At 31.7% G+C, this 25,252-nt stretch overlaps 2 protein-coding genes across 3 annotated transcripts in view; both read right to left on the bottom strand.

Annotated features, from left to right (window-relative positions):
• Positions 1-17,418: 17,418 nt before the first annotated feature.
• On the bottom strand, positions 17,419-23,257 carry LOC122047009 (mediator of RNA polymerase II transcription subunit 21-like). Of its 2 annotated transcripts, none has more exons than XM_042608005.1 (6): positions 23,145-23,257; positions 22,753-22,970; positions 22,383-22,454; positions 22,178-22,229; positions 20,838-20,925; positions 17,419-17,737 (listed from the first exon to the last, which is right to left on the bottom strand). In XM_042608005.1, exons 2-5 carry the CDS (start codon positions 22,954-22,956, stop codon positions 20,849-20,851), a joined length of 405 nt encoding a protein of 134 aa, XP_042463939.1. In that variant the 5' UTR covers positions 22,957-22,970; positions 23,145-23,257; the 3' UTR covers positions 17,419-17,737; positions 20,838-20,848. The 2 variants fall into 2 exon arrangements, with proteins under 2 accessions (XP_042463939.1, XP_042463940.1); XM_042608006.1 differs by having other exon boundaries at positions 22,753-22,938; positions 23,145-23,236.
• A 1,496-nt stretch (positions 23,258-24,753) lies between these two features.
• The window catches only part of LOC122047008 (probable DNA gyrase subunit A, chloroplastic/mitochondrial), a 45,804-nt gene continuing 45,305 nt past the window's right edge, over positions 24,754-25,252 (bottom strand). The window contains exon 27 of the mRNA XM_042608004.1: positions 24,754-25,071. Coding sequence (XP_042463938.1) covers positions 24,978-25,071 — 94 coding nt within the window. The 3' untranslated portion in view covers positions 24,754-24,977. The remainder of the gene's footprint in view (positions 25,072-25,252) is intronic.

The following is a 25,252-nucleotide window of genomic DNA, read 5'->3' as shown; positions in this document are numbered from 1 at the left end:
CGTGCGAAGCGAGGCATAGCCCTTGCGCTTCCAGGAACTTGGAAGCGCAAGAGGATTAAGAAGTGCGCGTCGCTGCGCTTCGCGCAGAAGCGAGCGAAGCACATTGACGTTGAAACATTCCTTTTTTATTTTTAATCTTATTTAAAGCCCTAATTAATCTCTTTAAACCTTCGTCATTGCGTTTGCCGCTGTTGTCGTTGCGTCTGCCACTAATGCTACTAGACACATCTGTCGTTGTTGCTTCTTCATGTGTGTCGTTGCTGCTTCTTCGATCACCTGCAGGTAAGTTTTCAATTTCTGTTAATTAAAATCAGTTTGAGGCATCTTGGGATTGCCTCCGGCGGTGTCGAAGGTGTCCCGGGACACCTCCGATGCCTCCAGCAGCGTCGCAGGAGGCCTCCGACGTCTCCAGCGGCGTCGCAAGCGTCACGTGAAAGGGGATGATTTTTATCCCAATAAAATATATAAAAACATATTTAAAATAAAAAATCTAATAAATTTATTAATTCATGAAAATCAAATTTAAATATATTTAAAATAATTTATTTATCATGGATTTTATTAAATCAAATTTAAATATATAAACAAAATTAAAATATAAAAAAATTGATAAATTTTATTAATTCATATAAATTTAATTTAAAGATATAAAAAATAAATTAAAATTTTAAAAAACTTAATAAATTTTATTAATTTATATAAATCAGATTTAAATATATAACAAATATTTAAAATAAAAAAATCTAATAAATGTTATTAATTCTAATTTCTAAATCAGATTTAATTATTTAAATTTTAAATGTATAAAAATATTTTAAAAATCTAATAATTTTATTAATTCTAAACTAGATTTATTTAATTATTTAAATTTTAAACATATAAAAAATATTTAAAAAATCTAATAAACAATAATTTAATAAAATATATTAATATATATATATATATATATATATATATATATATATATATATATATATATATATATAATAAATAATTTATTAAATATTATTAATATATATAAATAAGATTTAATCATTTAAATATATAAAAAATATATGTAAAATAAAAATATATAATAAATTTTATTAATACATATAAATCAGATTTAAATATATAAAAATATATATTTAAAATTAAAAGTTCTAATTAATTCATGTAAATCATATTTATATTTTGATATTTTTTTTTACTATTTTATATATTTTTACTTACTGATTATTTATTACTGATTACAATGCTCTTGACTCTTGATTCTTAAATTAACCATGTCAAATATAATAATTTCATTCACTCGAAAAGATATTGCTTGGAATTATGCAATAGGTTCAGATCCTATAAATCCAAATATTGTCAGTTGTATTTTTTGTGGTAAAATAATAAATGGTGGAATTTATCGACACAAGTTACATTTAGTTGGGGCAATAGAAATGTGAAAGCTTGCCCGAAATGTCCCGAGCATGTTAAAAAAGAAATTAGAGAGTTTATGCAAAAAAGAATAATTTGAAGAACCAAATAGATGAAATTCCTCATTCTGATGATGTTGATAATTTGAAAGATTTGGAAGAACATGAAGAAGATGATCATTAAACTAAAGTAAAAGGGAAACGACTAATATCCGATTCAAACAACCATCCTACGACCCAAGGTAAAAAGTGTAAACAAACTGGACCTATTAATCTTTATTTTATGAAAGATGTCAATGAAATTGTCAAACAAAGACGTGCAAAAAGCAAAGGACAATTTGATGAAAATAAAAAGAAGTTAATAGATATTGCAGTTAAGAAATTTGCGAAATGGATGTATGATGCTGGAATTTCCTTCAATGTTGTTAAATATGATTCTTTTAAGCCTTGTATTGAAGCTTTTGCATAATTTGGATCGGGGATGAAACCTCCATCATATCATGAAGTGAGGGTTAAGTATTTGAAGAAGGAGTTGACAAATACGAACTCACTTCTTAAATCCTATGAAGAAGATCATGCTAAGTTTGGGTGCACAATCATGACAGATGGATGGACAAATAAAAAGGGTAGGACTCTAAATTTTTTGGTGAATGGTCCCAAAGGAAGTGTATTTGTCAAATCAGTTGATACTTCAGACTATTCTCACACAGCAGATAAAATGTTTAAGTTACTTTCTAAATTTGTGTATCGCATTAGAGAAAAAAATGTGATTTAGATTGTAACAGATAATGCAAGCTACAATGTCAGTGCAGGTAGTATTTAAAATTTTTGTTAGATGTTACTTCCAATTAATAATTGAATTATATATATATATATTTTGTTTTTTCAGGTCGTCTTTTGGAAAACTGATTTCCACACTTTTATTGGACTCCTGCAACTCATTGTTTAGATTTGTTGCTCAAGGATATATTCAAAATTCTTCATCTCAGAAAATTGCATGAACGGGTGTTGATGGTGAATGATTATATTTACAACAGACCACAAGTATTGAGCATGATGAGAGAGTTTACTGGACAGAGAGACATGGTAGCACCAAAAAAACAAGGGCTTTAGAAACCGATTTTGGGACCTTTTGAAGCGTATTCTAACCGCTTCATATAAATTTGAAGCGGTTCCATTACTGGCAAAATTTCATCCGCTCCTAGCATGTATTGTACCACAACAACAACCGGTGGTGAAACAAAAATAACCGCTCCTAAAAACATTATTCGAAGCGGTTATAAACAACTCCAACAGGTAGTCACAGAAGCGGTTGTTTAACCGCTGGTGTTTCTAATCTTTGGAAGTGGTTGATAACCGAACCTATAAACATGCATCACATTCGGTTTTCTAGCGTCGTGGTTGCTTTGTTCTTGAGGTGGTTAACTAACGCTTCAAATTAATATATAGGAGCGGTTATTCAGAACACTTGTACAAACTTCTGAAGCTATTGTAAATCGATTGTATAGCCATGAGCAGTGCAATACATTTTCCCTTCTAAGAGTGGTTGTTAACCGCTTTAGAAGTCATTAAAAAAATATTTTTAGATTTTTCTATTCCGTTCCTATTGCACAAGCAACTCCATGATGGAAAAAAATTATGGTACATCTAAGAGAAATAACTGAAAAATAACAAAAATATAACAAAAATGAATTGTCATTTACTGGGATATAAACCAAACAAAAATCCAACAATCCACAAATGAGTATCTAAGTTTCAAGAAACATGAAATTCTAAAAACAAAAGCATACTAATGATTACTAATGAAGGCATAAACTAAAATATATTTTTCCTTCAATATCTAATTATTAGATGAATCTTCTGGGAGAGGTGTTATTTTCTTTTGGATTTGATGTGACATGCATGTGTTTCTGAATGATGTTTGTCGTTACAATTGCCATCTGTAAAAATAAATCAAAATTAAAATCATAGATTTGAACAAGTAACCAACTTGTTAATTTGATATTATATAATATGTAGATACATGTGTTGGTAACAATTCAGGTCCATTTGACCCTCCAGCAGCTCCATATACTACTATGCATAACACGTGTAAAACTTTCAAATTGATCTTGCATTTGTCTCATTTGCTCCATTTCTATTTGAAATTGTACTTTTTGAGCCTCCATTTTTGCTCGCAGCTATGATTCACGTATCTCCATATCTTTGTTCATTTGTTCTTGCATTGTTTTGAATTTATCTATCATATTCGTAGTGGAGTGATAGTTTTGCCTATTGTAGAATGAACTACGTTTACATTGTTCAGGGAAGACTTGGTTAGGCAGTGCTCCTGCTCCTAGACATCGAACTCGACCAGAATGCTCAGTTCCGAATACATCACTGCATAAACTTTATAATTAATAGATATACATTTTGTAATAGCCTTAACAAAAATGATATTAAATTTTAAAGAAAATATAACCGAAATGCATCCTCATGCACTTCTATTGCTTGTGTTCCCTCAGGCATGTCTTGTCGACGAATTTGCACAGCCTCATCCAACAAATGCTAAAAAACAAAACGTCAATTAATTGAAAAATTTATTCAAAAGCCATTTTAAAAAAATTATAACAAATCAGTACCTCATAGCGTATGACTTCAACATCAACTGGAGCACCTCCTTTCTTTTTACTGCTTTGACTCAAATGCATTATTTCGATGCGAGTCGGCTTCCTACCATTTTCTTTCAACAAATAGAAGAACAATAACACATATACAACAAATGTGACAGTTGAAATATTGCAAACAAAACTTATACTCTTAATTCGCACATTCACAAATTACAAAATAAATGAAAAGAAAAAGTAGAATCAATCGTTAACAACATATCTTTAAAGTTTAACTACATTCTATATCATTGTTAATCTATATTTACTTTACAACACCATAGAAGCATATAACACCAGTTATTTATAACATCAAAGTTTAAACAACAAATAGGTAATATGAAACTTGTTGCAAAGAAAAAATATGATTTGATACTTACAAATTTGTCTTCCAGAGAAGCAATATTTATTCGTCCCTTGCATGAGTTCCTTTTTTATTTTTTCCATTTTCTCGAATTACTTTTTGAACTTTTCTAAAAAAAAGTTTAAGTTTTAATAGGAATATCCATAACTATATATAAAAAATTATCAATACTCGTGATTAGCTCAGTAACCTTTCAGTGCTCACATAATCTTTCCCAGATTTCTGTAGCCAGACCATGAGGAATAGGACGAATAGACACAAGCTCCTCTAATGGGATATTCGAGTCATAAGACATAGCTTTAACTTGGGTCCTCCATCGCCTCCATGCAACTCCCATCATTTGCATCACAAAATCTTGATGTTGATCGGAGATTATGAATCGTGCCTATAAGCATAAAATTAAATATGTTAATGTTGGAAACTCATGTGTGATATTAAGTACTTCTCAACTTACAGTAACAAGTTTCCATGCCTCCTCCAACCGATGCTTTGGAATTTTTCGCTAGTCTAAATAATCAAGGGGCAACAAAACTCCATTTCGAGCTATTGTCCCCACATAATTTGCTAGTACTAGCTGTAAATCACCATAAGGCTGGCCTCTTTCATTAAATGTGACATTTAGCAAATCATTGTGATGCAATGCATGAACATCCTTCATTACAGTCCTCCCATGACTATTTGACTGCCTCTGCAAACGCAACAGTGCATCTTCGCCTGATAAATATACATGCAAAATATGATTGTTTTGTCATGCTTTAAACTTAATTAAATATATTTAAAATATATTTCCAGCCTTCCTCATGGAACTCCTCATCATGTTGTTGTGATTCTAGTGCATTGTTTTGGGTTTCCAGATGGTGAATATGATGTTGTGTCATTGATTCAACTTCATCGTCATGCCTATTATTTGATTCTTGTCCCTTAGATCACCTTCTGATATTCTTAATCAACTTTTGAAGTCTTTTGGTTGTCATTTTTCATATGTACCTGAGAATAATAATAATAATAATAATAATAATAATAATAATAATACAACGGTAAGGAAGATGGTAAAGATACATAACAAATAATTATAAAAAAATAAACAAATAGACAATTGTAGAGATGAACAGGTTGTTTGTTTCTATCAATATTGGTCATGAACTTGGATGGATAACAATACGTATGAAAATTTCTCTCCTAGCGAACAAATTCTACATTCCAATGTCAAATGAAAAATATTTGCAACCAAATAAAGAACAAACACAATATTAAAATAATCACCACTCATAATCCTTCACAACATAAAAGAAATTTTATGGAGGATTTACAAATGTCCATTCTAAGCTATCTGAACACCAAATTCGTTTAAAACATAATGTTAAGAGAATTTACCTCAAAACCTGAAAACGAATTGTAACTTACGGTAGAGCATAGATTTTCTTTACACAAGATGGAAAAAATCGATCGTGAGGTAGATTTACTTTACAGGTGGATTTTCTCGAAAAAAAAGAACTTACAAGCTGGAATATCAAATACTATCATGGGATTCTGAAATAAGGTGGCGGTTTTAGGGTTTAGGAGAAAAATAAGAGCCCTTTCGTTTTCCCAAGTTCTTTTAGGAGACAGATAAGAGCCTTTTCGTTTTCCAAATTCTCTTTTTAATTAAGGCATATCATTTTTAACTTTATAAAATATTAGATTATTAAATTAGACATGAGAAAATATGGCAATAGTATATGCAGAGTTTTAGCTATGATTCCAAAAATTGTAAATTTACTGTACACGATTCCAAAAATATAATATTTTATGATTTTTAAGAAATAATGAAATTTACGAGATAGATCTAAACAGTTAATATTAAAAGTAATTATATTTTCTCCATAGCTCAAATCCTAATAAATCTTTTCAATTTTATAAGAATTTCATTTAGTTAAATAAAATCTCATCAATCCCCTAATCAGATACCAATTTAATTAATTAGTAGTCGTCTCAACTCAGTAGATGGTACAAAAAAATCCGCAAAGTAAATAAACTTGATAATAACGTTGTTTGCCCAAGAATTGGTAGACTTAAAAAAACGATCTGACTTGAAGAGTAGACCTTGCTGAGTTTTACACTTAGCCAATTTTTTCATTTTAAATATCTGGTAAAATTTATTAATAATAACTAAATTGAGCTCATAAATTTATTAAGATTGGTAAAATTTATAGTAAACACTTGACAAAGTTTAAATCAACAATGAAAAGTAATTGAAAACTCTGCCCATGTGACAATAGTCATTTGTGTGGTGACACTTAAATTCATATAAAAATTGCACAAAAACAATAAAATGAAATTCACCTATGCCTCTCAATAGGCTTCTCTTTCTCTACACATTCATACAAGTTCATGTGCTTCAATGCAGAGTATCTAAAGCTCTACAACCATACTCCGGATGTCCAAGGCACCAAAGAAACATCATTTGCCTTAATATCTCTTCACATTCACTATCCTGAAAATAGCTGCCTATTTCAGGAACAAGTGTGCCAAATCTTAATCAACCATTCTCTCCAATTCATCACTTTTAAAAATGCGACCCCACATGCTACCTACAGAACCAATACATAGCTTAAAGAGATACGCATGTTAATGAATAAAATGAAACTAAAATATCTAATGCAACACCAAATCATATTTAACACATCAAGAGAGTTTCAATAACCATGAAACCAAACATAAAAGTCAATCCAAGTTTTCATCATCAGTTTCATTGTTCACAATAGCCATGCCATCAACAATTGAGCCTTCTACATCATTTCTTGTTAACTCAATATCTATAGTGTTTACATCATCTAACAAAAATCCTGCATTAAAAAAATTGTTAGTAATGAACTGCATTATATCAATATCATCTTCATTGCCCATGTTGTATGTGTGTCTTGGTGTGTGACGAATAACACAATGCCAATCTTCTTCTTTTTGATCACGAACATAATAAACCATTTGAGTTTGTGAAGCCAAAATAAAAGGTTCATGCTCTTCTCGTTCTCCTGCATGTGTCAAACGCTAAAAATTCAACATTGTAAATCCTAAATGATCAATTTTCATGCCAACAGTAGTGTTAACCCTATCGCATCAGAACAGAACTATCCGTCCATGGCCATTATAATCAAGTGAGATAACATCGGTTAACCGACCATAATAGGTTGACTCATTATCATCATTATCATGCATCGACAGTACTATGCCCCACTATTCTGCACTTTTTTGTTTCCTTCAGATTCTACTGTGCGAAATGCAAAACCATTCACATTGAACCAATGATAAGTAAATGCTACAAGATTTGGACCACGTGCAAGTGCCCTTAGAGTTAAGTCATCAATTCGTTCATTTGCCCGATCAACCTATAATACATACATAAATGATAGTTTTAATATTAATATTTTTTTAAAATAATAACCAGTCCATTTACCAATAAATCAATTGATATGTTACTCGTTTAGCATACCATTCTGGAAATTGCATTCGAACCATATCATCCAATTGAAAGTTAGTTGGGCGATGACCATATCTATGATTTCTCTTCAATTCGTCTCTTAATTCTCTATTTCATCACAACATGATGGTTAGAAACTTGTAGTATTGACAAAACAATAAAATTGAAATTACATTTACAAAATAATACTTACTCACGATATGGTTGTGGAGCTGTGCAATTAGAAAGGATATATCTGTGAGCTTGGCTTAGAGTTTTGTTGTCCATGGTAACTATTTGACGCCTTTTTGTAGCTCGTCCAATTTGTAGAAACAATGGAAGTAAAGGATACTCGTTATCAAGTGTCGCCTGGTGTCTTGCACCTTTATTGCCAAACGAGTCTATATACTTTAAATAATGGGAACAAAACACAACATATTCATCTGCCAAATATGTCTCTGCAGTGTTGGCCTCGGGCCGTGCTTTGTTTCTAACAAAATTTTTTAGTTTTCCAAGATATCTTTCTATTGGATACATCCATCGATAATGTACAGGCCTGGCTACTCTTGCTTCATATGCCAAATGCACCACCAAATGCACCATTATTGTCAAAATGATTGGGGGAAAATTCTTTCTAATTGGCATAAGACCAATACAACTCCTTCTTCAACCTTTTTTAATTCATCTTCTCGTAGTGACTTTACACACACTGTTCTGAAATACTCACACAAAACAATTAATGGTGCAGTTACCTTTTTTGATAACACACGATGAAGAGCTATTGGAAGAAATTGCTCCATTATGACATGACAATCATGGCTTTTCAGACCCAAATCTTACAATGTCCAACATCTACACATTTTGAAATATTGGATGATATACCATCGGGGACACGAATATCTTTCAATACTGAACAAAACAACTTTTTTTCAACTTTGTTCAAACAATAACATGCTAGTGGCAAATATTTTGTACCATTTGGATGTGGCTGTGGCCATAATTGTTTCATAATTCCCAATATTTTCAAATCTCTACGTGCGGCAACGTTATCTTTGCTCTTGCTAGAATCATCTAAAAGTGTTCCAAGGATATTATCACAAACATTTTTCTCAATATGCATAGGATCCAAATTATGTGTTATCAAATTAAACTCCCAATAAGGCAAAGTGAAAAAAAATACTTTGTTTCCTCCAGATTTGTCAGTGGAACCTGTTTTTGCTCGCACCAATGGATTCGATATGTTACTCTTACCAAATACCACATTTGGGTTTTGGGTCATTTGTAGAACATCATATCCAGACAATGGTATCAAATCTAATTCACATTTCTCTGGCTTGCCATAACTTGTCATAGTTCGGATTTTTGAATCTGTCGGTTAGAAGCGGCGATGCCCTCTAAATGACCATTTTCTTCCATTATTCAAGCACACTGCATCTATCTTATCAGCACATGTTGGACAAGCATTCTTGGCATATGTGTTCCACCCAGACAAACATCCCAAACCTAGAAGATCACTAATTGTCCAAAGCAATACAGCCCGCATTTGAAACATTTCTTTGTTGCAAGCATCATAAGTGGTAATCCCATTTTCCCAAAAGTCCTTGAATTCATCCAACAAGGGGCGTAAATATACATAAATATCATTTCCAGGTGCTTTGGGTCTTGGAATTAAGGTGGATAAAATAATTGAATGAGGCTTCATAGATTCCCAAGGTGGCAAATTGTAAGTCACTAGAACAACATGCCATGTACAGTTTGATGTACTTTGATTTTTAAATGGATTAAATCCATCAGTGGCGAGTCCTAAACGTACATTTCTAGGATCTACTCCAAATTCACTGTGTCGCTCATCAAATGCCTTCCATGCTGGTGAATCAGCCGGATGCCTTAAAATTCCATCTGAAACCCATTTCTTAGAATGTCATTGCATATTATCAAACGTCTGAGATGACATAAATAATTGTTGTAATCTCAGTTTTAATGGAAAATACCAAAAAACCTTGGTTGGAGTTTTCATCTGAAGGATTTTTTCCACCTTTGCATGACTTCTTTGGTTGTTTCAGCATGTTTTTCCATCTTGAAAGATTACATACTCTACAAGCTAGTTCATTCGCATCCTCGCCTCGATAAATCATGCAATCATTCGGACAAGCATGTATTTTTTCATAGTGAAGTCCCAAATTAGAAATTAGTTTTTTGCATCATAAAAATAATTTGGTACTTGTGCTTCAGGTGGAAGTACTCGTCGAAGAAAATCCAATAATGTTGTGAAGGACTTATCACTCCATTTTCCACTCACGTTCAACTGAAATAACTCAACAAGAAATGTCAATTTAGAAAACTCAGTGCATCCAACATATAATGATTGTTTTCCTTCTTTTACCAATCTATAGAGATCCTCCACATTAGACTCCATCGATGTATGGCTAGTTGATGCACCAGTGTAATTTTCATTCCTCATAGGCGATCCTTCAGATATCCCAAATATTTCATGTAACGTTTCTTGGACCATTGATTCATGGTTAATTGTCTCATAAACTTTTGGTAAGGCATGAAGCTCATCTCTCATGGTATCATGAGATTGTACAATCAACTTTTCTCCATGGAAATTCCAAATACGATAATATTGTAAAATACCATTTATCATCAAATGTTCATATACTGTCTCACGATCATGATTCAATGAGTTGATGCATTTACGACAAGGACATGGTTTTGTGACTTCATTAGTCGTGTTAGCAAATGCATAATGTAAAAAATTTTGAATTCCAACCTGATACTCCAGACTGCCACAGGGAGAATCCATCCATGCCTTCATTGTTTGAACCTTTCAATTATTTACAAAATTTAAGAATTTATTTAAGTAGAAAGAATTCATGAAGAAATTAATATAATAAATAACTTTGTTAATTTTTAAATGAAATGCATATGTTATGGATGTCCTATTCATAATTTCAATCACCATATATCCTGTACAGTTGCTCTATTTCTTACATCTACTTAAATATTCTATCATATCCTTGTAGTTTGTTGTACATTATTATCATTTACAATATCCAAACATCATGATTTATACATAATTATTTTAATTAGCAACTGTTTAGAATAGAGGACACTACCTTAATATAAAGCATGTACACCTTTATTTAAGCAGTCGAACTCACTCTAGTATACAATCACTTTGGAAGATGTTTACACGACTAAGCATGAGTCTATTTACTCATCCAAGTTTCATACACATCCACTATTTAAAGTGTAATATAAATCATTCACAATCAATTTCACTATTGTATAGTCCTAAAACACTAAAACGGTACAACATAGGTATGTGAAGAAATAAAAAATTTCAAACACTTCTTTTAGTCATTTAAACAAACATATTAGATACAAATGTTTATATTTGTTTTGAACATGTACAGAAATCATTTATATAAAAATTTTAATAATCTAAAGCATCAACAATTACAATATGAGTCAAAACTCTAACGATATCTATCAACCTCACTCCCAATTAATCTAACAATGGAACATAATAAAATCCAAAAAATCATCAGATGAAGGGAAATCGATTTGAATATCATCTCAAGTTTTTCGAAATAAAATAATTGATCCAAAATATAAATTGAGAAATTATCTAAAAATTAGAAAAATAATTTCTTCTTATAGTGGACTTGGTGGTTGGCCGATTGAAGCAATGAAATAGGTGAGTTATTAATGTCTAAATCAACGTGAACTCTTCTATTTATATTTGCTTAAAATAAAACCTATTACTTTTAGGAGTGGTTTCAACTGCTTCAAAAGGATTCTTTTAGAAGCAGAATGTAAAACCACATCTAAATGTGCCAAATAGAAGCGATATATCATAACCGCTCCTACGAAAGATCTATTGCAGCGGAAAGTACGTAATTGATTCAAAAACACCTAATTTTTTGTAGTGTAAGAACCACAAAGACACATTTCGCAACCTCTTTTTTTATTTTAAAGCGGTTTCATGTACAACAAGCAAATCTAAGAAAGATGTTTACATCTGAAAAGTGGACAAATAGTCGATTTTCCAAAAAGGTTGTAGGAAAATGTGTAGCAGAAGTGATCTTGATGTTTTCTTTTGGAAAAATATGGTTTTTGCATTAAAAGTTGGTGGTCCATTGGTGAAAGTATTACGGCTGGTAGACGGTGAAAAACGGTCTCCTATGGGTTATATTTATGAGTCAATGGGCAGGGCTAAAGAAGCTATCATTGCGTCATTTAACAATAATGAAGAAAAATATCATAGCATTTTTGAATTCATTTACAAAAGATGGAACATTCAACTCCATCAATCTTTGCACGCAGCCAGATATTTCTTGAATCCAGAGTGTTTTTACTCAAACCTGACATAGAAAATGATACAGAAGTGATGGAAAATTTGTACAAGTGCATATCTAGATTGGTGATTGGTAAGGATTTACAAGATAAGTGTAAAATACCGGAAAATAGGCGAATATTAAGGAGGGAATTTTCCAAAATTTTTGGGAATTTTTCGGGAATTTTTCGGAGCTCGTACGGACGAGTTAACGGGGATAAAAACGGGGACCGGGAAAGCCTGTTTAGGCTACCCCAACTCAAACCTGACATAGAAAATGATACAGAAGTGATGGAAGATTTGTACAAGTGCATATCTAGATTGGTGAGAGGTAAGGATTTACAAGATAAGATCACGAATCAATTGGAAAAATACAAGAATGCATAAGGACTTTTTGGTTTGTCAATGGCTATCCGACAAAGAACTTTAAAATCACCAAGTAAATTTATAAATAATATATTGTGCAATATCAATATTGGATAGTAATAAAGTTAATCTGATAATTTATAATTTTTTTCCAAGATGATGGGTGGTCTTCTTATGGTGCATCAACACCTGAATTAAAAACATTTGCAATGAAAATTTTAAACCTCACGTGCTCTTCTTCAAGTTGTGAATGTAATTGGAGTGTTTTTGAACATGTAAGTTGGATTTTTTTTAATAAATATTAAAATTTATATTATGAACTTAACCTTTTACTTTTTTTTTTAATTTTTTTGTAAATACATTCTAAGAAAAGAAATAGATTGTCTCAACAACGATTGAATGATTTGGTATATATCAAGTACAATAGAACTTTGAGGAGAAGATATGACATGTGAGATAAGATTGATCCAATTACTTTGTCAGATAGATGATAGTAATGAATGGTTGTTGGAAAAATTTGATAACAGTGATAAAGACAATGATAATGATTTTGTCTTTGAAGGTGAAGATTTGCATTGGAGTGACGTAGCACGAGTATCTGGGGTTGGTGAAAGTGCATATGGCTTTCGATCTCGAAATGTGTCTTCTTCAAAAGGGGCATCATCATCTGCATTAGCAAAAAGAAAGCAGTCTTCAGCTCAAACTAGTCTTGTAAATGAAGAAGAAATTAATCTTGATGATGAAACTGAAGAAGAAGATACTGATGGATATAAATCAAGCGATGGAGCTGATGACATAGATTTGGACAATGAAGATGAAGAAGATGATTATTTTGATATTTGATATTTCATATTTTATGTATCATATTTTCAAAGACTTTTAATTTTCAGTAATCTACAACTTCATTAAAAAATATTTTGTTTATGGTTATTTGGATTTTCAAAGACATTTTGAAAACTTTTTAATAGATATAATAGCCCTTTTGTTTATTACACTTTTTTCCGTAAAGCCCACGCATCGCCTTACACTTTGCGCTTTAAGCCCCAAGACCCTTGAGCGCTTTTTTATGCTTTACGCTTTTGACAACTATGCATATGACTTCGTATCATGTTATATCTGATTTGCTATTAAGGGGTATTTCCTTATCATCGGATGATGATAATTTATTCACTTTAATATAGAAAACTCAGGAAATGAAGAAAAGAAAAATTATTAACTCATTTTTTTTAAAGCAAAAACATTGACAAGTCAAGGGAATTCTCCATCCAATATTGATTTATCAAATTCAAGTGATCAACAATCTAACAAATCTCCTATGACAGATGTTGATGTCAGTTCTCTTAAACCTGATCCAGCACTACGTACTCTGATATGGAAATATCCAGTTAATCAAAGGGATGAAATTAGACAAGCTTATATTAAGATGGGGTGATATCAATCTATTAAGAATGAGTATCCACCGACCAAATTCGGAAGTCAAAATCGATGATTCCAAAGTCATTGGTTTAAAAAATTCACTTGGTTAGAGTATTCTCCTTCGAAAGATGTTGCATTTTGTTTTCCATGCTTCTTGTTTAATCATAAGCATCCTCTTAATCCTGCATTTACGGGATGGATTCAAATATTGGAAGTGAGTTAATGATGGTGATAGATGCATATAGGATGCAATACTTCACCACATAATAATGCTATGGAATATCTTGATAATTTGATGAATATACCTTCTCATATTGATAAAGTGATGAATGCACAATCTTCAGAAGAAAAATAGAAGAACAGATTGTGACTTACATCAACTATTGAAAGCATTTGATAGCTCACTTTACAAGCATGCACATTTAGAGGGCATGATGAATCTCCATCTTCTAATAATCACGGAAATTTTATTGAGATGATAAAATATATGGGAAAAATGAATGGCAATATTGGGGGCATCATCTTAGAGAAAGCTCCAAAAAATGTAAAATATACTTCACCAGATATTTATGAAGATATTTTGAATATTCTTGCCAATCAAATGAGAACTAAGCTTCATAAAGAAATCAAGGATGCAAAATTCTGTATTTTAGTTGATGAAGCAAGAGATACATCTAACAAAGAGTAGATGGCTATGGTATTAAGATTTGTGGATATTGATGGTTTTTTACGAGAGCAGTTCTTTGTCATTGTACATGTGATTGATACAACTGCTGCAACACTTAAGAAAGAAATATCTAAGACTCTTGGTTGTTATGACTTGCACATCCACAACATGCGGGGACAAGGATATGATGATGCTAACACTATGCGTGACTCTTGGAATGGATTACAAGCTCTTTTCTTGAAAGATTGTTCATGTGCATATTATGTACATTGTTTCGCTCATCAACTTCAACTAGCATTAATTGCAGCTGCTAAAAAAGAGGTATCTATTTGGTTATTCTTTTCAAAATTGAATTCCATTTGTAATCTCTTTAACGCATCTCCTAAATGTCATGCTGAGTTACTTTTTGCTCAAAAAGTTGAAGTTGCGCATATGGTAGCTATTGGTGAACGTGATACCGGTAGAGGATGTAATCAAATTGGAAATTTACTACGACCTGGAAAGACTCGTTGGAGTTCTAATTTTGACTCAATTTGTAACATGATTGATATGTATAGCGTATTAGAAAACATGGTGTATGATGGATCTTCTAATTCCATCCGTGGTGAAGCTAGTGGTTTGTTGATAGTGATGAAGTCTTTTGATTTCATATTCATATTACATTTGATGCAAAAGATAATGGGGTTAACCAATCTGCTTGGTCGAGCATTGCAAGAGAAATTTTTAGATATTTTAAATGTCATGGACTATGTTTTAACTACTAAAACTTTGGTTCATACTTTGAGAGAAGAATGATCTGTTATTCTACTTAGTTATGTGAAAGAAGTTTGTGCCAAGTATGACATTGAGATACCTCACATAGAAGCTTGTTATAAATCTGCTACATGTCGTTCTTGTCAATAAAATGATTTAATCACAATTGAGCACCACTATCGATTTGATATATTTACTGCTGCAATAGATTTTCAAATTGAAGAGCTTAATAGTAGATTCAAGGATGAGACATTAAGTTTCTTAATGTTGATCACATCTATCGACTTGCTGAGAAATTTTATCCCCTTGATTTTGATACACAGGATATACACCACTTGAGAATGCAATTGAATCACTATAAGATTGATGTTGTTGGCCATGAAAGATTTTGAAGATTAATTGAAACAAACAAATCAGGAAGCTACAATTTGATTGACGGGTATTTTTTTCTCATTTGTTAGTTTAAAAATTATAACTATATCATTTACTTATATATTGAATCTAATATATTATTTAATTGACAGGTTGATTCGTCTTGTTTTAAATCTTTCCATCTCTACAACAACAATGAAACGAGCATTTTCAGTTATGAAACTTGTTAAAATAACTCCTCGTAACGAGATGGAAGAAGAGTTTTTAACAGATTCTATAGTCATCTACATTGAACTGGAGTTGGTGGAAAATATTAATAACGATATAATAATTAATGAGTTTGATTCTAAGAAGAATTGAAGAGCACAATTTCAATAATTTTTTTATTCTATACTTTTGAATGTATTGAATATTAAATATTTTATGTCATGTTTTTAAAAAATTAATATTCACATACTTTTTTTATTTTATTTGTATTTTTGAATTAATTAATTTTTTATATCAATTATAGTGTGTGGTCAACCCTAGGTAACTTTGAATCCTGACTACGCCTCTTAACACAATGTTAATCATAAATGAAATTTTAACTATAATTTGTAACTACTATAATATAATATTGATCAACGTTAACTAGTGTTGATCAATATTGACCAAGATAAGGAGCTCATATTGTGATAGCTATATAATTATTACAGTGTTATTATTATTAATAAGTTAAAGTCTTGTTACACTAATATTGATCAATATCGACCAAAATTGAAAAATTCATATTGTAACAACAATGTACTATAATAGATATGAAATCATAGTATTTATCATAATTTAATTGTTTATGCTCTAACCGTTATGAAATCATAGCTGTTAAAACTATATAACAACTACGAACTCATAGTTGCTATAACAATACCTAAAATAAAAAATAGTTTTCGAAGAAGAAAAATTCGGATGTGGGATAGGACACTGTTTTGATATTAAATGAAGAATGGGCCTTATTACAATGATTCCAATAAAAAAAAATGCACCCTTTCAAAATTGTACTATCACCCTCACTAACAAACTAACTAAATAAATAAATAAGTTTAAAAATATAAAAAATTTAAATAATTAAATAAAATTAAATTAAAAGTTCGATAATATCTAAGGAAACTAAGCACAAGTTACGCTCAAACCGAGCACGAGCTCAAAAAAAAAAAAAAAAATCAAGTAAACTTAAATTAAATAACCATTTGCTTAGTTCATTTTTATGCTTGATTTAACTTGACTCAATTAGTTTATCAACTAAACTCGGCTAACCTCGTTTAAGACCTGCAGTAAAGATAGGGATCAAAATATTACAAACATAATTTTTAGGGAGACCATCATTTTAATCATGATCTCTTTTACATTTTAATATGTTTTTATCTATCAAAATAATCTAAATCAAATCACTTTATGAAAAAAAAAATTAATAGGCGTTCAATCTTACTTTTCATATCATGACACGTACAGATCCAAAAAAAAATTAATTAATTAAATCACACCTATAAAGCAGGTGCGTTTACATGGATAGTTACTTCGACTAAAAGATGTTTATAGATTTCAGAAATATCTATTAAGAATTTATAAAATTAAACGCGCTCGTTTAAATCATAATTTTCTTTGCTTGATTGGCCTCTTATACAAAATTTATAATTCCTCCCAACATTCTCAGGCGCTTCAAAGTCTACACTGAAGGAGAACACAGGCAGTGAAGAAAAAAATAAAGAGTGAGTACTCAACCAACAAGCTATCACGTGAAACATGATCACTAATTCGAGGATTAAAGCGATGCCTACATAAAATGATAATAATCTAGGTATTCAGATTTCGCCTGAATAATCCTGTAGATAGATAATCTTTCTCCTAATTCGCCTACCGGGTAAAGAACTTGGTGTCCAAAAACTCAAGATACAAAATTCCATGGCCAAAGTTTGCATCTGCTCAACCCCCTCCCTCTGCATTTGAGAGAAAAAAAATGTAATTAGCTCAGTGAGACAATGATTGAATTAATCAGGCACTTCAATCACCAGTTCTTAAAAGCTATTCTCAAACGGCATCAACACATCCTTTGAAATACGATTAAATAAGAAGTTTCCACAGAATAGGCACATTAACTAGTTGGACTCAACCACAACAGTTACTGATAGTTCATTGCTAATGTTACTCAGATAGAGGCTATCTCATGGGTATGGATCATCCGGAGCGATTGACATTGCTATTTTTTAAAAAAGTAAATAATGTAATCGACAAAGACATCGAGTGTGACCAATAGAAATATTGAATTTCCATTTCAAATATTAGTGTCCAAGTGTAGGTTATGAACACGAGTATCTTAGATTTACTCATCAATGCCTATAAATGCCTTCTATACAGTCCACAACATCCAACGTGGGATTAAATCTTTGGTATCGCAATTTCATCATTGTTCAAGTCTTGACATCTTGGGTGTCAAGGTTACCAGTTTAATCCATAGTTTCACTGTTCAAGTCTTGACATCTTGGGTGTCAAGGTTACCAGTTTAATCCATAGTTTCACTGTTCAAGTCTTGACATCTTGGGTGCCAAGGTTACCAGTTTAATCCATAGTTTAAAAAAAAAAAATCCTAATCGATGACATGTGAGACCTAACAAATGGTGGCATGCAGATTACAGACAACACTTCAATTACAACATTAGCATGCCTAAGAGTCGACACAGTACAATACCAAATATCACAATCTGAAAACTAGCCCATCAGCATATTAGGCTTATGCCACGATTCATTGATCAAAATAAATCTCGGTGTCAGCTCAACACCATCCATATGAGATTATAGGCCTAACAAAAGGTTGGAGAGGCCGTCACCAGAACCTGAAGTCTAAGTCAAGAGTCATCTCTAATTCATGACAAGTGAGGCTATGATCATGGCGCCAACATCACAAATCGAACTCTTTCCAACACACTCCCTGTACCAAGATTTGTTCCAAGGTCAAAGTCACAGCTCAAACAGATGAGAACAGCCCAACTAGATGAGAGAATCAACCATTATTATAAGGATGCCCATTCAGTTCACTCTGAACCAAATTGAATTAAACCAATATCTTGTGTGTTAATTTTTGGAAACCTAATTTAACTGAAATAACACGTAATGTAAATTGAAACCAAACTGAAACTATTGTTCGGTTCAGTTTAACTCGGTTTGAATTGAATTGGCTTTCAAACATAATCATTTTTAAATTTTTTTATTATATTATAATTCTTGGGTCAAAAAATTGTTGTTGAATCTTGTAAAATTTTCACATATTAATAATCAAATAAATATTGAGTTATTCAAAATAAAACTTAATAGCAAGTATGTATTTTATTATATATAAGAGAAAATTTTGATTTTCTTTCCTTAACAATTAACTAATTGAAACCAAAATTTAGCCTAAACCAAATTGAACTGGTTTTGTTCAAAACTTTGGTTTAATTTTTTCTGTTTGGACCGAATAATTGGCAATCCTAACCTAAATACTTCAGCAAAATTGAATTCCTCTTCACACATCAACGCCTATAAATTTTCCTCACTAGTCATCACCTATCACATGAATGAACTTGGAGTGATATAAACAAATTCAAATCATGACATCTTAGCGATATAATAAACAAGTGCCACATAACTATCACTTTTGCATCATCAACCAAATAAAATAGACAACAATACTTCAGAAAATGGCAAAAATGAAAAATCATATTATTTGTGTACTCTACATAACAATGAACTTTTCTGTGTTTTTTTTTCTTTTGTAAATAATGCAAAAATGTATAGTTAAAAATCTTTCCAACATAGAAATAATGACAATTTTGATGAATGCTGCAAATTTGAATTGATAATATTTTATCTATTATACATGGTTTTGAATAATACATCTAGGGGTGGAATGAATGTCTGATCTGAATCAGATTATTTTGGTTTTGAGTTGGTTAGTGAATAAAAAAAAAATAGTGTATTTAGATCTTAGATTATATCTAGTTCAAAATACCAATTCACTGAACTGACCCAAGTTTAATTATATGCATATATAATTTACTCAAATTTTGATTGCATAGATAGCAAGCATTCATTACTCTTCCTTGTCACTAATTAATAGAGTTAATTTACACCATAAAATGTGTACGTCCAAATAAATTGTAATAACACTAATAGTGATAAAATAGCGTGGTTAACAAAAAAGTAAGAATCTTATGTTTTTAGGCTTTGCATAGTACGGCCATTATATTCTTATTTTATATGGTTTTTATTTATAATTATATTGCATTAAGTAGGTTTTTTGATATCATTAGTCATGGTTTTTTAATTTATAATTATTAGAATTTAAGTTTGTTGCATTAAACATGTTTTTTTATTGGCATTAATAAGTGCTTTGATAGTGAACATAATGTGATAACTAACTCATCCTGACCGGCCTATGTTTATTTGTTTCAAGTCAATTAGAAAAGGCAAAAGTAGGAAGGTCAAAAGGAAGATCCAGGATGCTAAATAATATCAATTACTTTTATGTATACAAGTCAAATTCAACTGAAGGAATAGCATAGATTATTACCATTATTAAATGTCACCCTTTGAGTAGTAAGCTTGGATGAAAATAGTGAAGGATTCAATGGGCAATCGAAAATTATCAAAATAATATTTGCAATACTAGTTTACCTGCGGATATTTATAGTAATAATTTTATATAGTCAAGGCTAAAATATAGGCACAGCTAAATAATTGGATCACGGACATCATGTCTAATAGAGAAGGTGCTGGTTAATGTATGAGGAAACAATATGATACAGGAAGGGGGTGGAAATGTATAGCCAAAAATTCTTCAAATTGAAACTTAGACTGCCATATCCTGTGCTTAAGTTGTCAAGATATTAGAGAAGAAATTACGCAAAAAATAAATCATCTTAATAACTGAAACACCCATAAAACTGAATTAACTCTTGCAATATTAAATGAGTTCTAAAAAATCCAAAATGTAAAATCAAACAGCAAGAAAAATAGAAGTTGCAATATGAAAATAGTGGGAAAGTTAGCATATTAACTTACAGTCAATTTAATTAGTCTGTTTTTTTAAGATTCAAACAGTTATCTGCTGCCTGATTGAAGAGTTCCTGTACCTGCTTCAACTCTTTCTCTGTATTTAGATAGATAATTCAAAAAGAATCAGAAAGATGAGACAAAACGATTTAATAGCATTATAGACCATTTTCAAAATGAATCATATAATATTCCCTATTGATCTGTGTGCCTGTTTAGGCTAATCATCATTCACTGTCTGTGAAATAAAATGATTGGCAGAAATAATTATTCAATCAATATGTTTTTTTGTATAAATGATGCCTTATTTATAGAGATTGTGACATAACAAAAAAGGAAATAAATATATGGTAATACTAAATGCAAATATATATTACAAATCAAGAAAATATCAGAAGTGGATCAGAAAATAATCAAAATGAAATTGGTAAAGATTGGCAAGAGATTATGAGATCATCTCTTTCCTTTAATACCCCCTTTCAAACTGAAGATGCTGCAAGAAGTTTCAGTTTGAAGTGAATCAAAAGAAAATGATTGGAGGAGCAAATGCATTCAGATTACTGAAGTTGGATCAGTGGCAAGCTTAACCTAGGATGATTTGTACCAACTTCAGGATGATAGGACATCTGCAACACATCCACAGATTCGAGTTTACCATCTAATGCCAACTCGGATGATACACATGGTCCAAGATGGTCAGCACATCTTAAAGCCAAAATAACAAAATCATGTGGATATAATAAGATTTATCAGTTTGAGAGACAATAATGTAATACAATGTTTGAGTTCATTGTGACTAGCATTGCAATTCACCTAAACTTTATCAAGCAATATGAGAAAGAACCAGAATATGCAGAGCCATAAGGATTTTGGTTGGATGGGTGAAATCTGAGGAAGCAAGTGCTGATGAATATCCCGTTCATGAGAATCTTGACCTTGGTGTAGTGGTGACTGGGAGCAGTAATCTAGTGGATGGCAAGGTAGTCTAAGGACAATTTGATGAAGAGTAGAAAGCTAAGAGGATGAATGATAGGTATAAGATGGAAAGGAGGCCAAGCGAGAGCCATTGCCTTGAAGCTAATTCTCAAGAGGATTAGAAGAAGAAGGGTGATAGCGCTGATAGTCTGATACCATGTAAAATAAGATGATCGGCGAAAAGTGACTCATGCCAATTTCTCAAACTTGAACGAAATTTGGTCCATATACCGCAATGATGGAAAAATTTTATTGCATGTCTGCAGATCAAATGAACTATCATATTAACAATAATACAACATTAAAGTAGTCAGATTACAAACAAACAAGTAAATGGAGAATATCTACTCCAGTATGGTAGAAAAACAACATGCCTGCAGCCTCTAGTTGTTTTTCAAGCTCCAAACCTACTGCTTTATTCTCTTCCTGAAAATCAAGAGACAAACAAACATGTCAGAACTTTCAGCTCATTAAAAGTACTAACATAAAGTTGTGCCATTTTGCCATTTAAAATTCCAATTTTTCCTGTTCTACAGATCAATGAGAACTGAGAAGATTAGGACAAATGATTCATCTTACCTGGAGTTCTGCAATTCTTTTGAGCTGAGCTTCTTCCCCTGACAAGGGCAAGGCAGTAACAAGAACATCAAACTGTTAAAAAAACAGTCCTTGTATCAATGTAGAGAAGAAAAAAATGTGGATAAGGCTGCAGATCGGTACAAGAAAATACAAATTCAAACACAAGAATTATGGCATTGATCAATAAAAAGAATACAGAGAATTTCATCTGCTGACTTTCATTCACTCCTTTCCATCTATCTTATTCTCCACCCAAGTAAACAAGACATCTCCAACGCAATCACTACATTTTCCCTTAAAGGCATTTTAAATACCCAATTTCAGTCGAACTCTCTGTGACTCAGTAAGATCAGAAAAAAAAAAAAGTTACCTTCTTTGCAGCTTCCACTAGAGCTGCGCTCATTGTCTTTGGATACTCAGCGCCAATTGTCTCTTCTGAGGCATTAGCTGTTGGCTCAGGATAGTTAGGTGACAAGCGTACAGCGGGAGCATCTCTCTGCAAAGTCCCAAAGGTGTTCATGGCCAGCAAGGCCATGGCGTTCACTTGCTCTTGTAGCTGAGAAACAATATCCATGATGCGCACACAATCTATCCCAGAAATAGAACATCCCCAGATGATAAGAAACACACAAGCGACAAAAAGAAGTTAGGAAAAGACTGATTCATGTTGATGATAAAGTCCGCACAAAACCCTCGCCGGCAGCCTCGAAGGATGGAATCATGTTAAGGACAACTAGAGAGAATGAAGGAAGAAGGAAATACCTGCGTCAAGCAACGGGAGGAGGAGGTAGGAGGAGGGGCGTCGTCGACGGAGGGGGAAGGAAGATCGGTCGGGCCGGGAGAGCGTTTTTAAGGGTTTTAGGGAGACCGTGTTTTTCTTATATATCTTACGGCTCAAAAATATTTTTTAAAAAATACGGTATTAGATACAATTAATTAGAGCTAAACCAATTGATTGAAATAATTAGACTCATTTATAAAGATAATTATTTTTTATTTATAATACAATAAGGTATAGATTATCACCACTTTCTTAAATTGTTGTCTAGAACTCTTAATTTTGTTTTTTAAAAAACAAAATGTCGGAGAAAATAAAAAGATTGAGAAAATATTTCATAATTTTTACTCACAATCGCTCATATATATGTAAAGATGGACAGATGATTAACATCAACTAAAAGTGTCAATTTGAATGAATTAGATTGGATTAAATCGGGTTAAATTTTTTTAACCTAATCTAAATTCGATCCGAACTTGAATTCAACTTGAAACCATTAAATCCGAACCTAACCTGAATAATCCAAAAATCTAATTCAAAATGACTTTTTTTAGCTATTTTTCTATAATTCTTTAATTTTATCCCAATACTTCATCATTATCATACTAACATTGATATTAATATACATAAAAATATCTTAATTTTAAAAATAAAATTCAATTTAACTCCAAAAAATCAAATCAACCCGGGTCAACCCGAACCCGACCCAACCCGAAAATTTTCAACTCATAAATCCTTCAACCCGAACTCGAAAATGCCCAATCTGAACTTGATTTTTTTCAAATCGACTTAGATTGGGTCAACAGAGTGGGTTCGTTTTTAACACCCCTACCTTTAACTTGCCCCTGTTGACATTTTTTTATAATTAAATTCCTACCATTTGACTAATCCTAAAAATAACTCATCCAACCCCATGAAATTTTTACACCAACCATCAAAATAAATCGAGAAGCGTAAATAAATCTTGACGAACAATTCAACGTCATAAATTTTTCAAACTCTTCATAAATTCATCCCACCTCTTACCATCAGACCATATCCCTATAAAAATTGATATGGTGTTTTACATGTCAAACATCATAGAATCATCATTTGTGCTATCGTTCTCAACATAAGAGTTTCATGCCAAAGTGTATCTTTGACTGAAGGCGAAAAAGCACAAGATGAATAACACGGCATTAAAAAATGAAGAAAATGGACAGTACACATGTTTAAATTATATTGTCACACGAATTTCTTCAGTTGATGGATTTCTCATCCGTTGCAACGCTATTACATCATCTCCTCATAATGATGAATAGAGAACCATTTCAAAAATTAATACTAGACACGCCTCTTCAATATACAATTTTCTTATACAGATACATGGCCCTTAATATTACAAAGTATAGTATTATCTAACAAAATCTAGATTAATAATTTAACAGAAACAATAACATTGTAAATTAGTCAAGTACAATAAAAAGTTAACCAGTAAACTCACCGATGCTTTACAGCATACATATTAAAGATCAGTTCCAGATAATATTTCCAATTGCTTGCAAGAGGAAATGATACCCATCAAGCAGGCATACGGACAGTACGCTAAAACTATTAGCATAAACAATATTTTGATGCAAATCATTAATTCTCAAGGTGCATAGCAACTCTTCCATGAGTGGAATACATTACATACATCACAATCTTTTTGGAGAATATGTAGGTAAATCAAGATGAATACATTCAGCTGGTCACAAATCTCCAACTACAAAAATGGCTATTCGTGCCAGCAGAACACAATTTTGCTGCAGAGTCAAGCTGGTATGAAATTATTTACTTCAATCGTCATCGCCAACATTATCTGCAGATGCAGAGATCAAGGATGCAGACTGGATCTTTCCAGCATATTCCAATCTCATTAGGATAACTCCCCTAAGCACATTTATAATTTGGATTTAGTGGTATTGTTTAGATAACAGAAAGAAGAACAAACAACATGAAAACCAAATGAATATGGAAAATTTTATGAGACCAAAGCAATCACACTTTAGCACAGAGCACAACGGATTAAACTATTTAGCACAGAACAGTCTCAAGCTGGCTAAGCTATTAA

Source organism: Zingiber officinale, chromosome 2B (genome assembly GCF_018446385.1).
Source record: "Zingiber officinale cultivar Zhangliang chromosome 2B, Zo_v1.1, whole genome shotgun sequence".
Lineage (NCBI taxonomy): Eukaryota > Viridiplantae > Streptophyta > Magnoliopsida > Zingiberales > Zingiberaceae > Zingiber > Zingiber officinale.
This window is presented reverse-complemented; position numbering and strand designations above follow the sequence as displayed.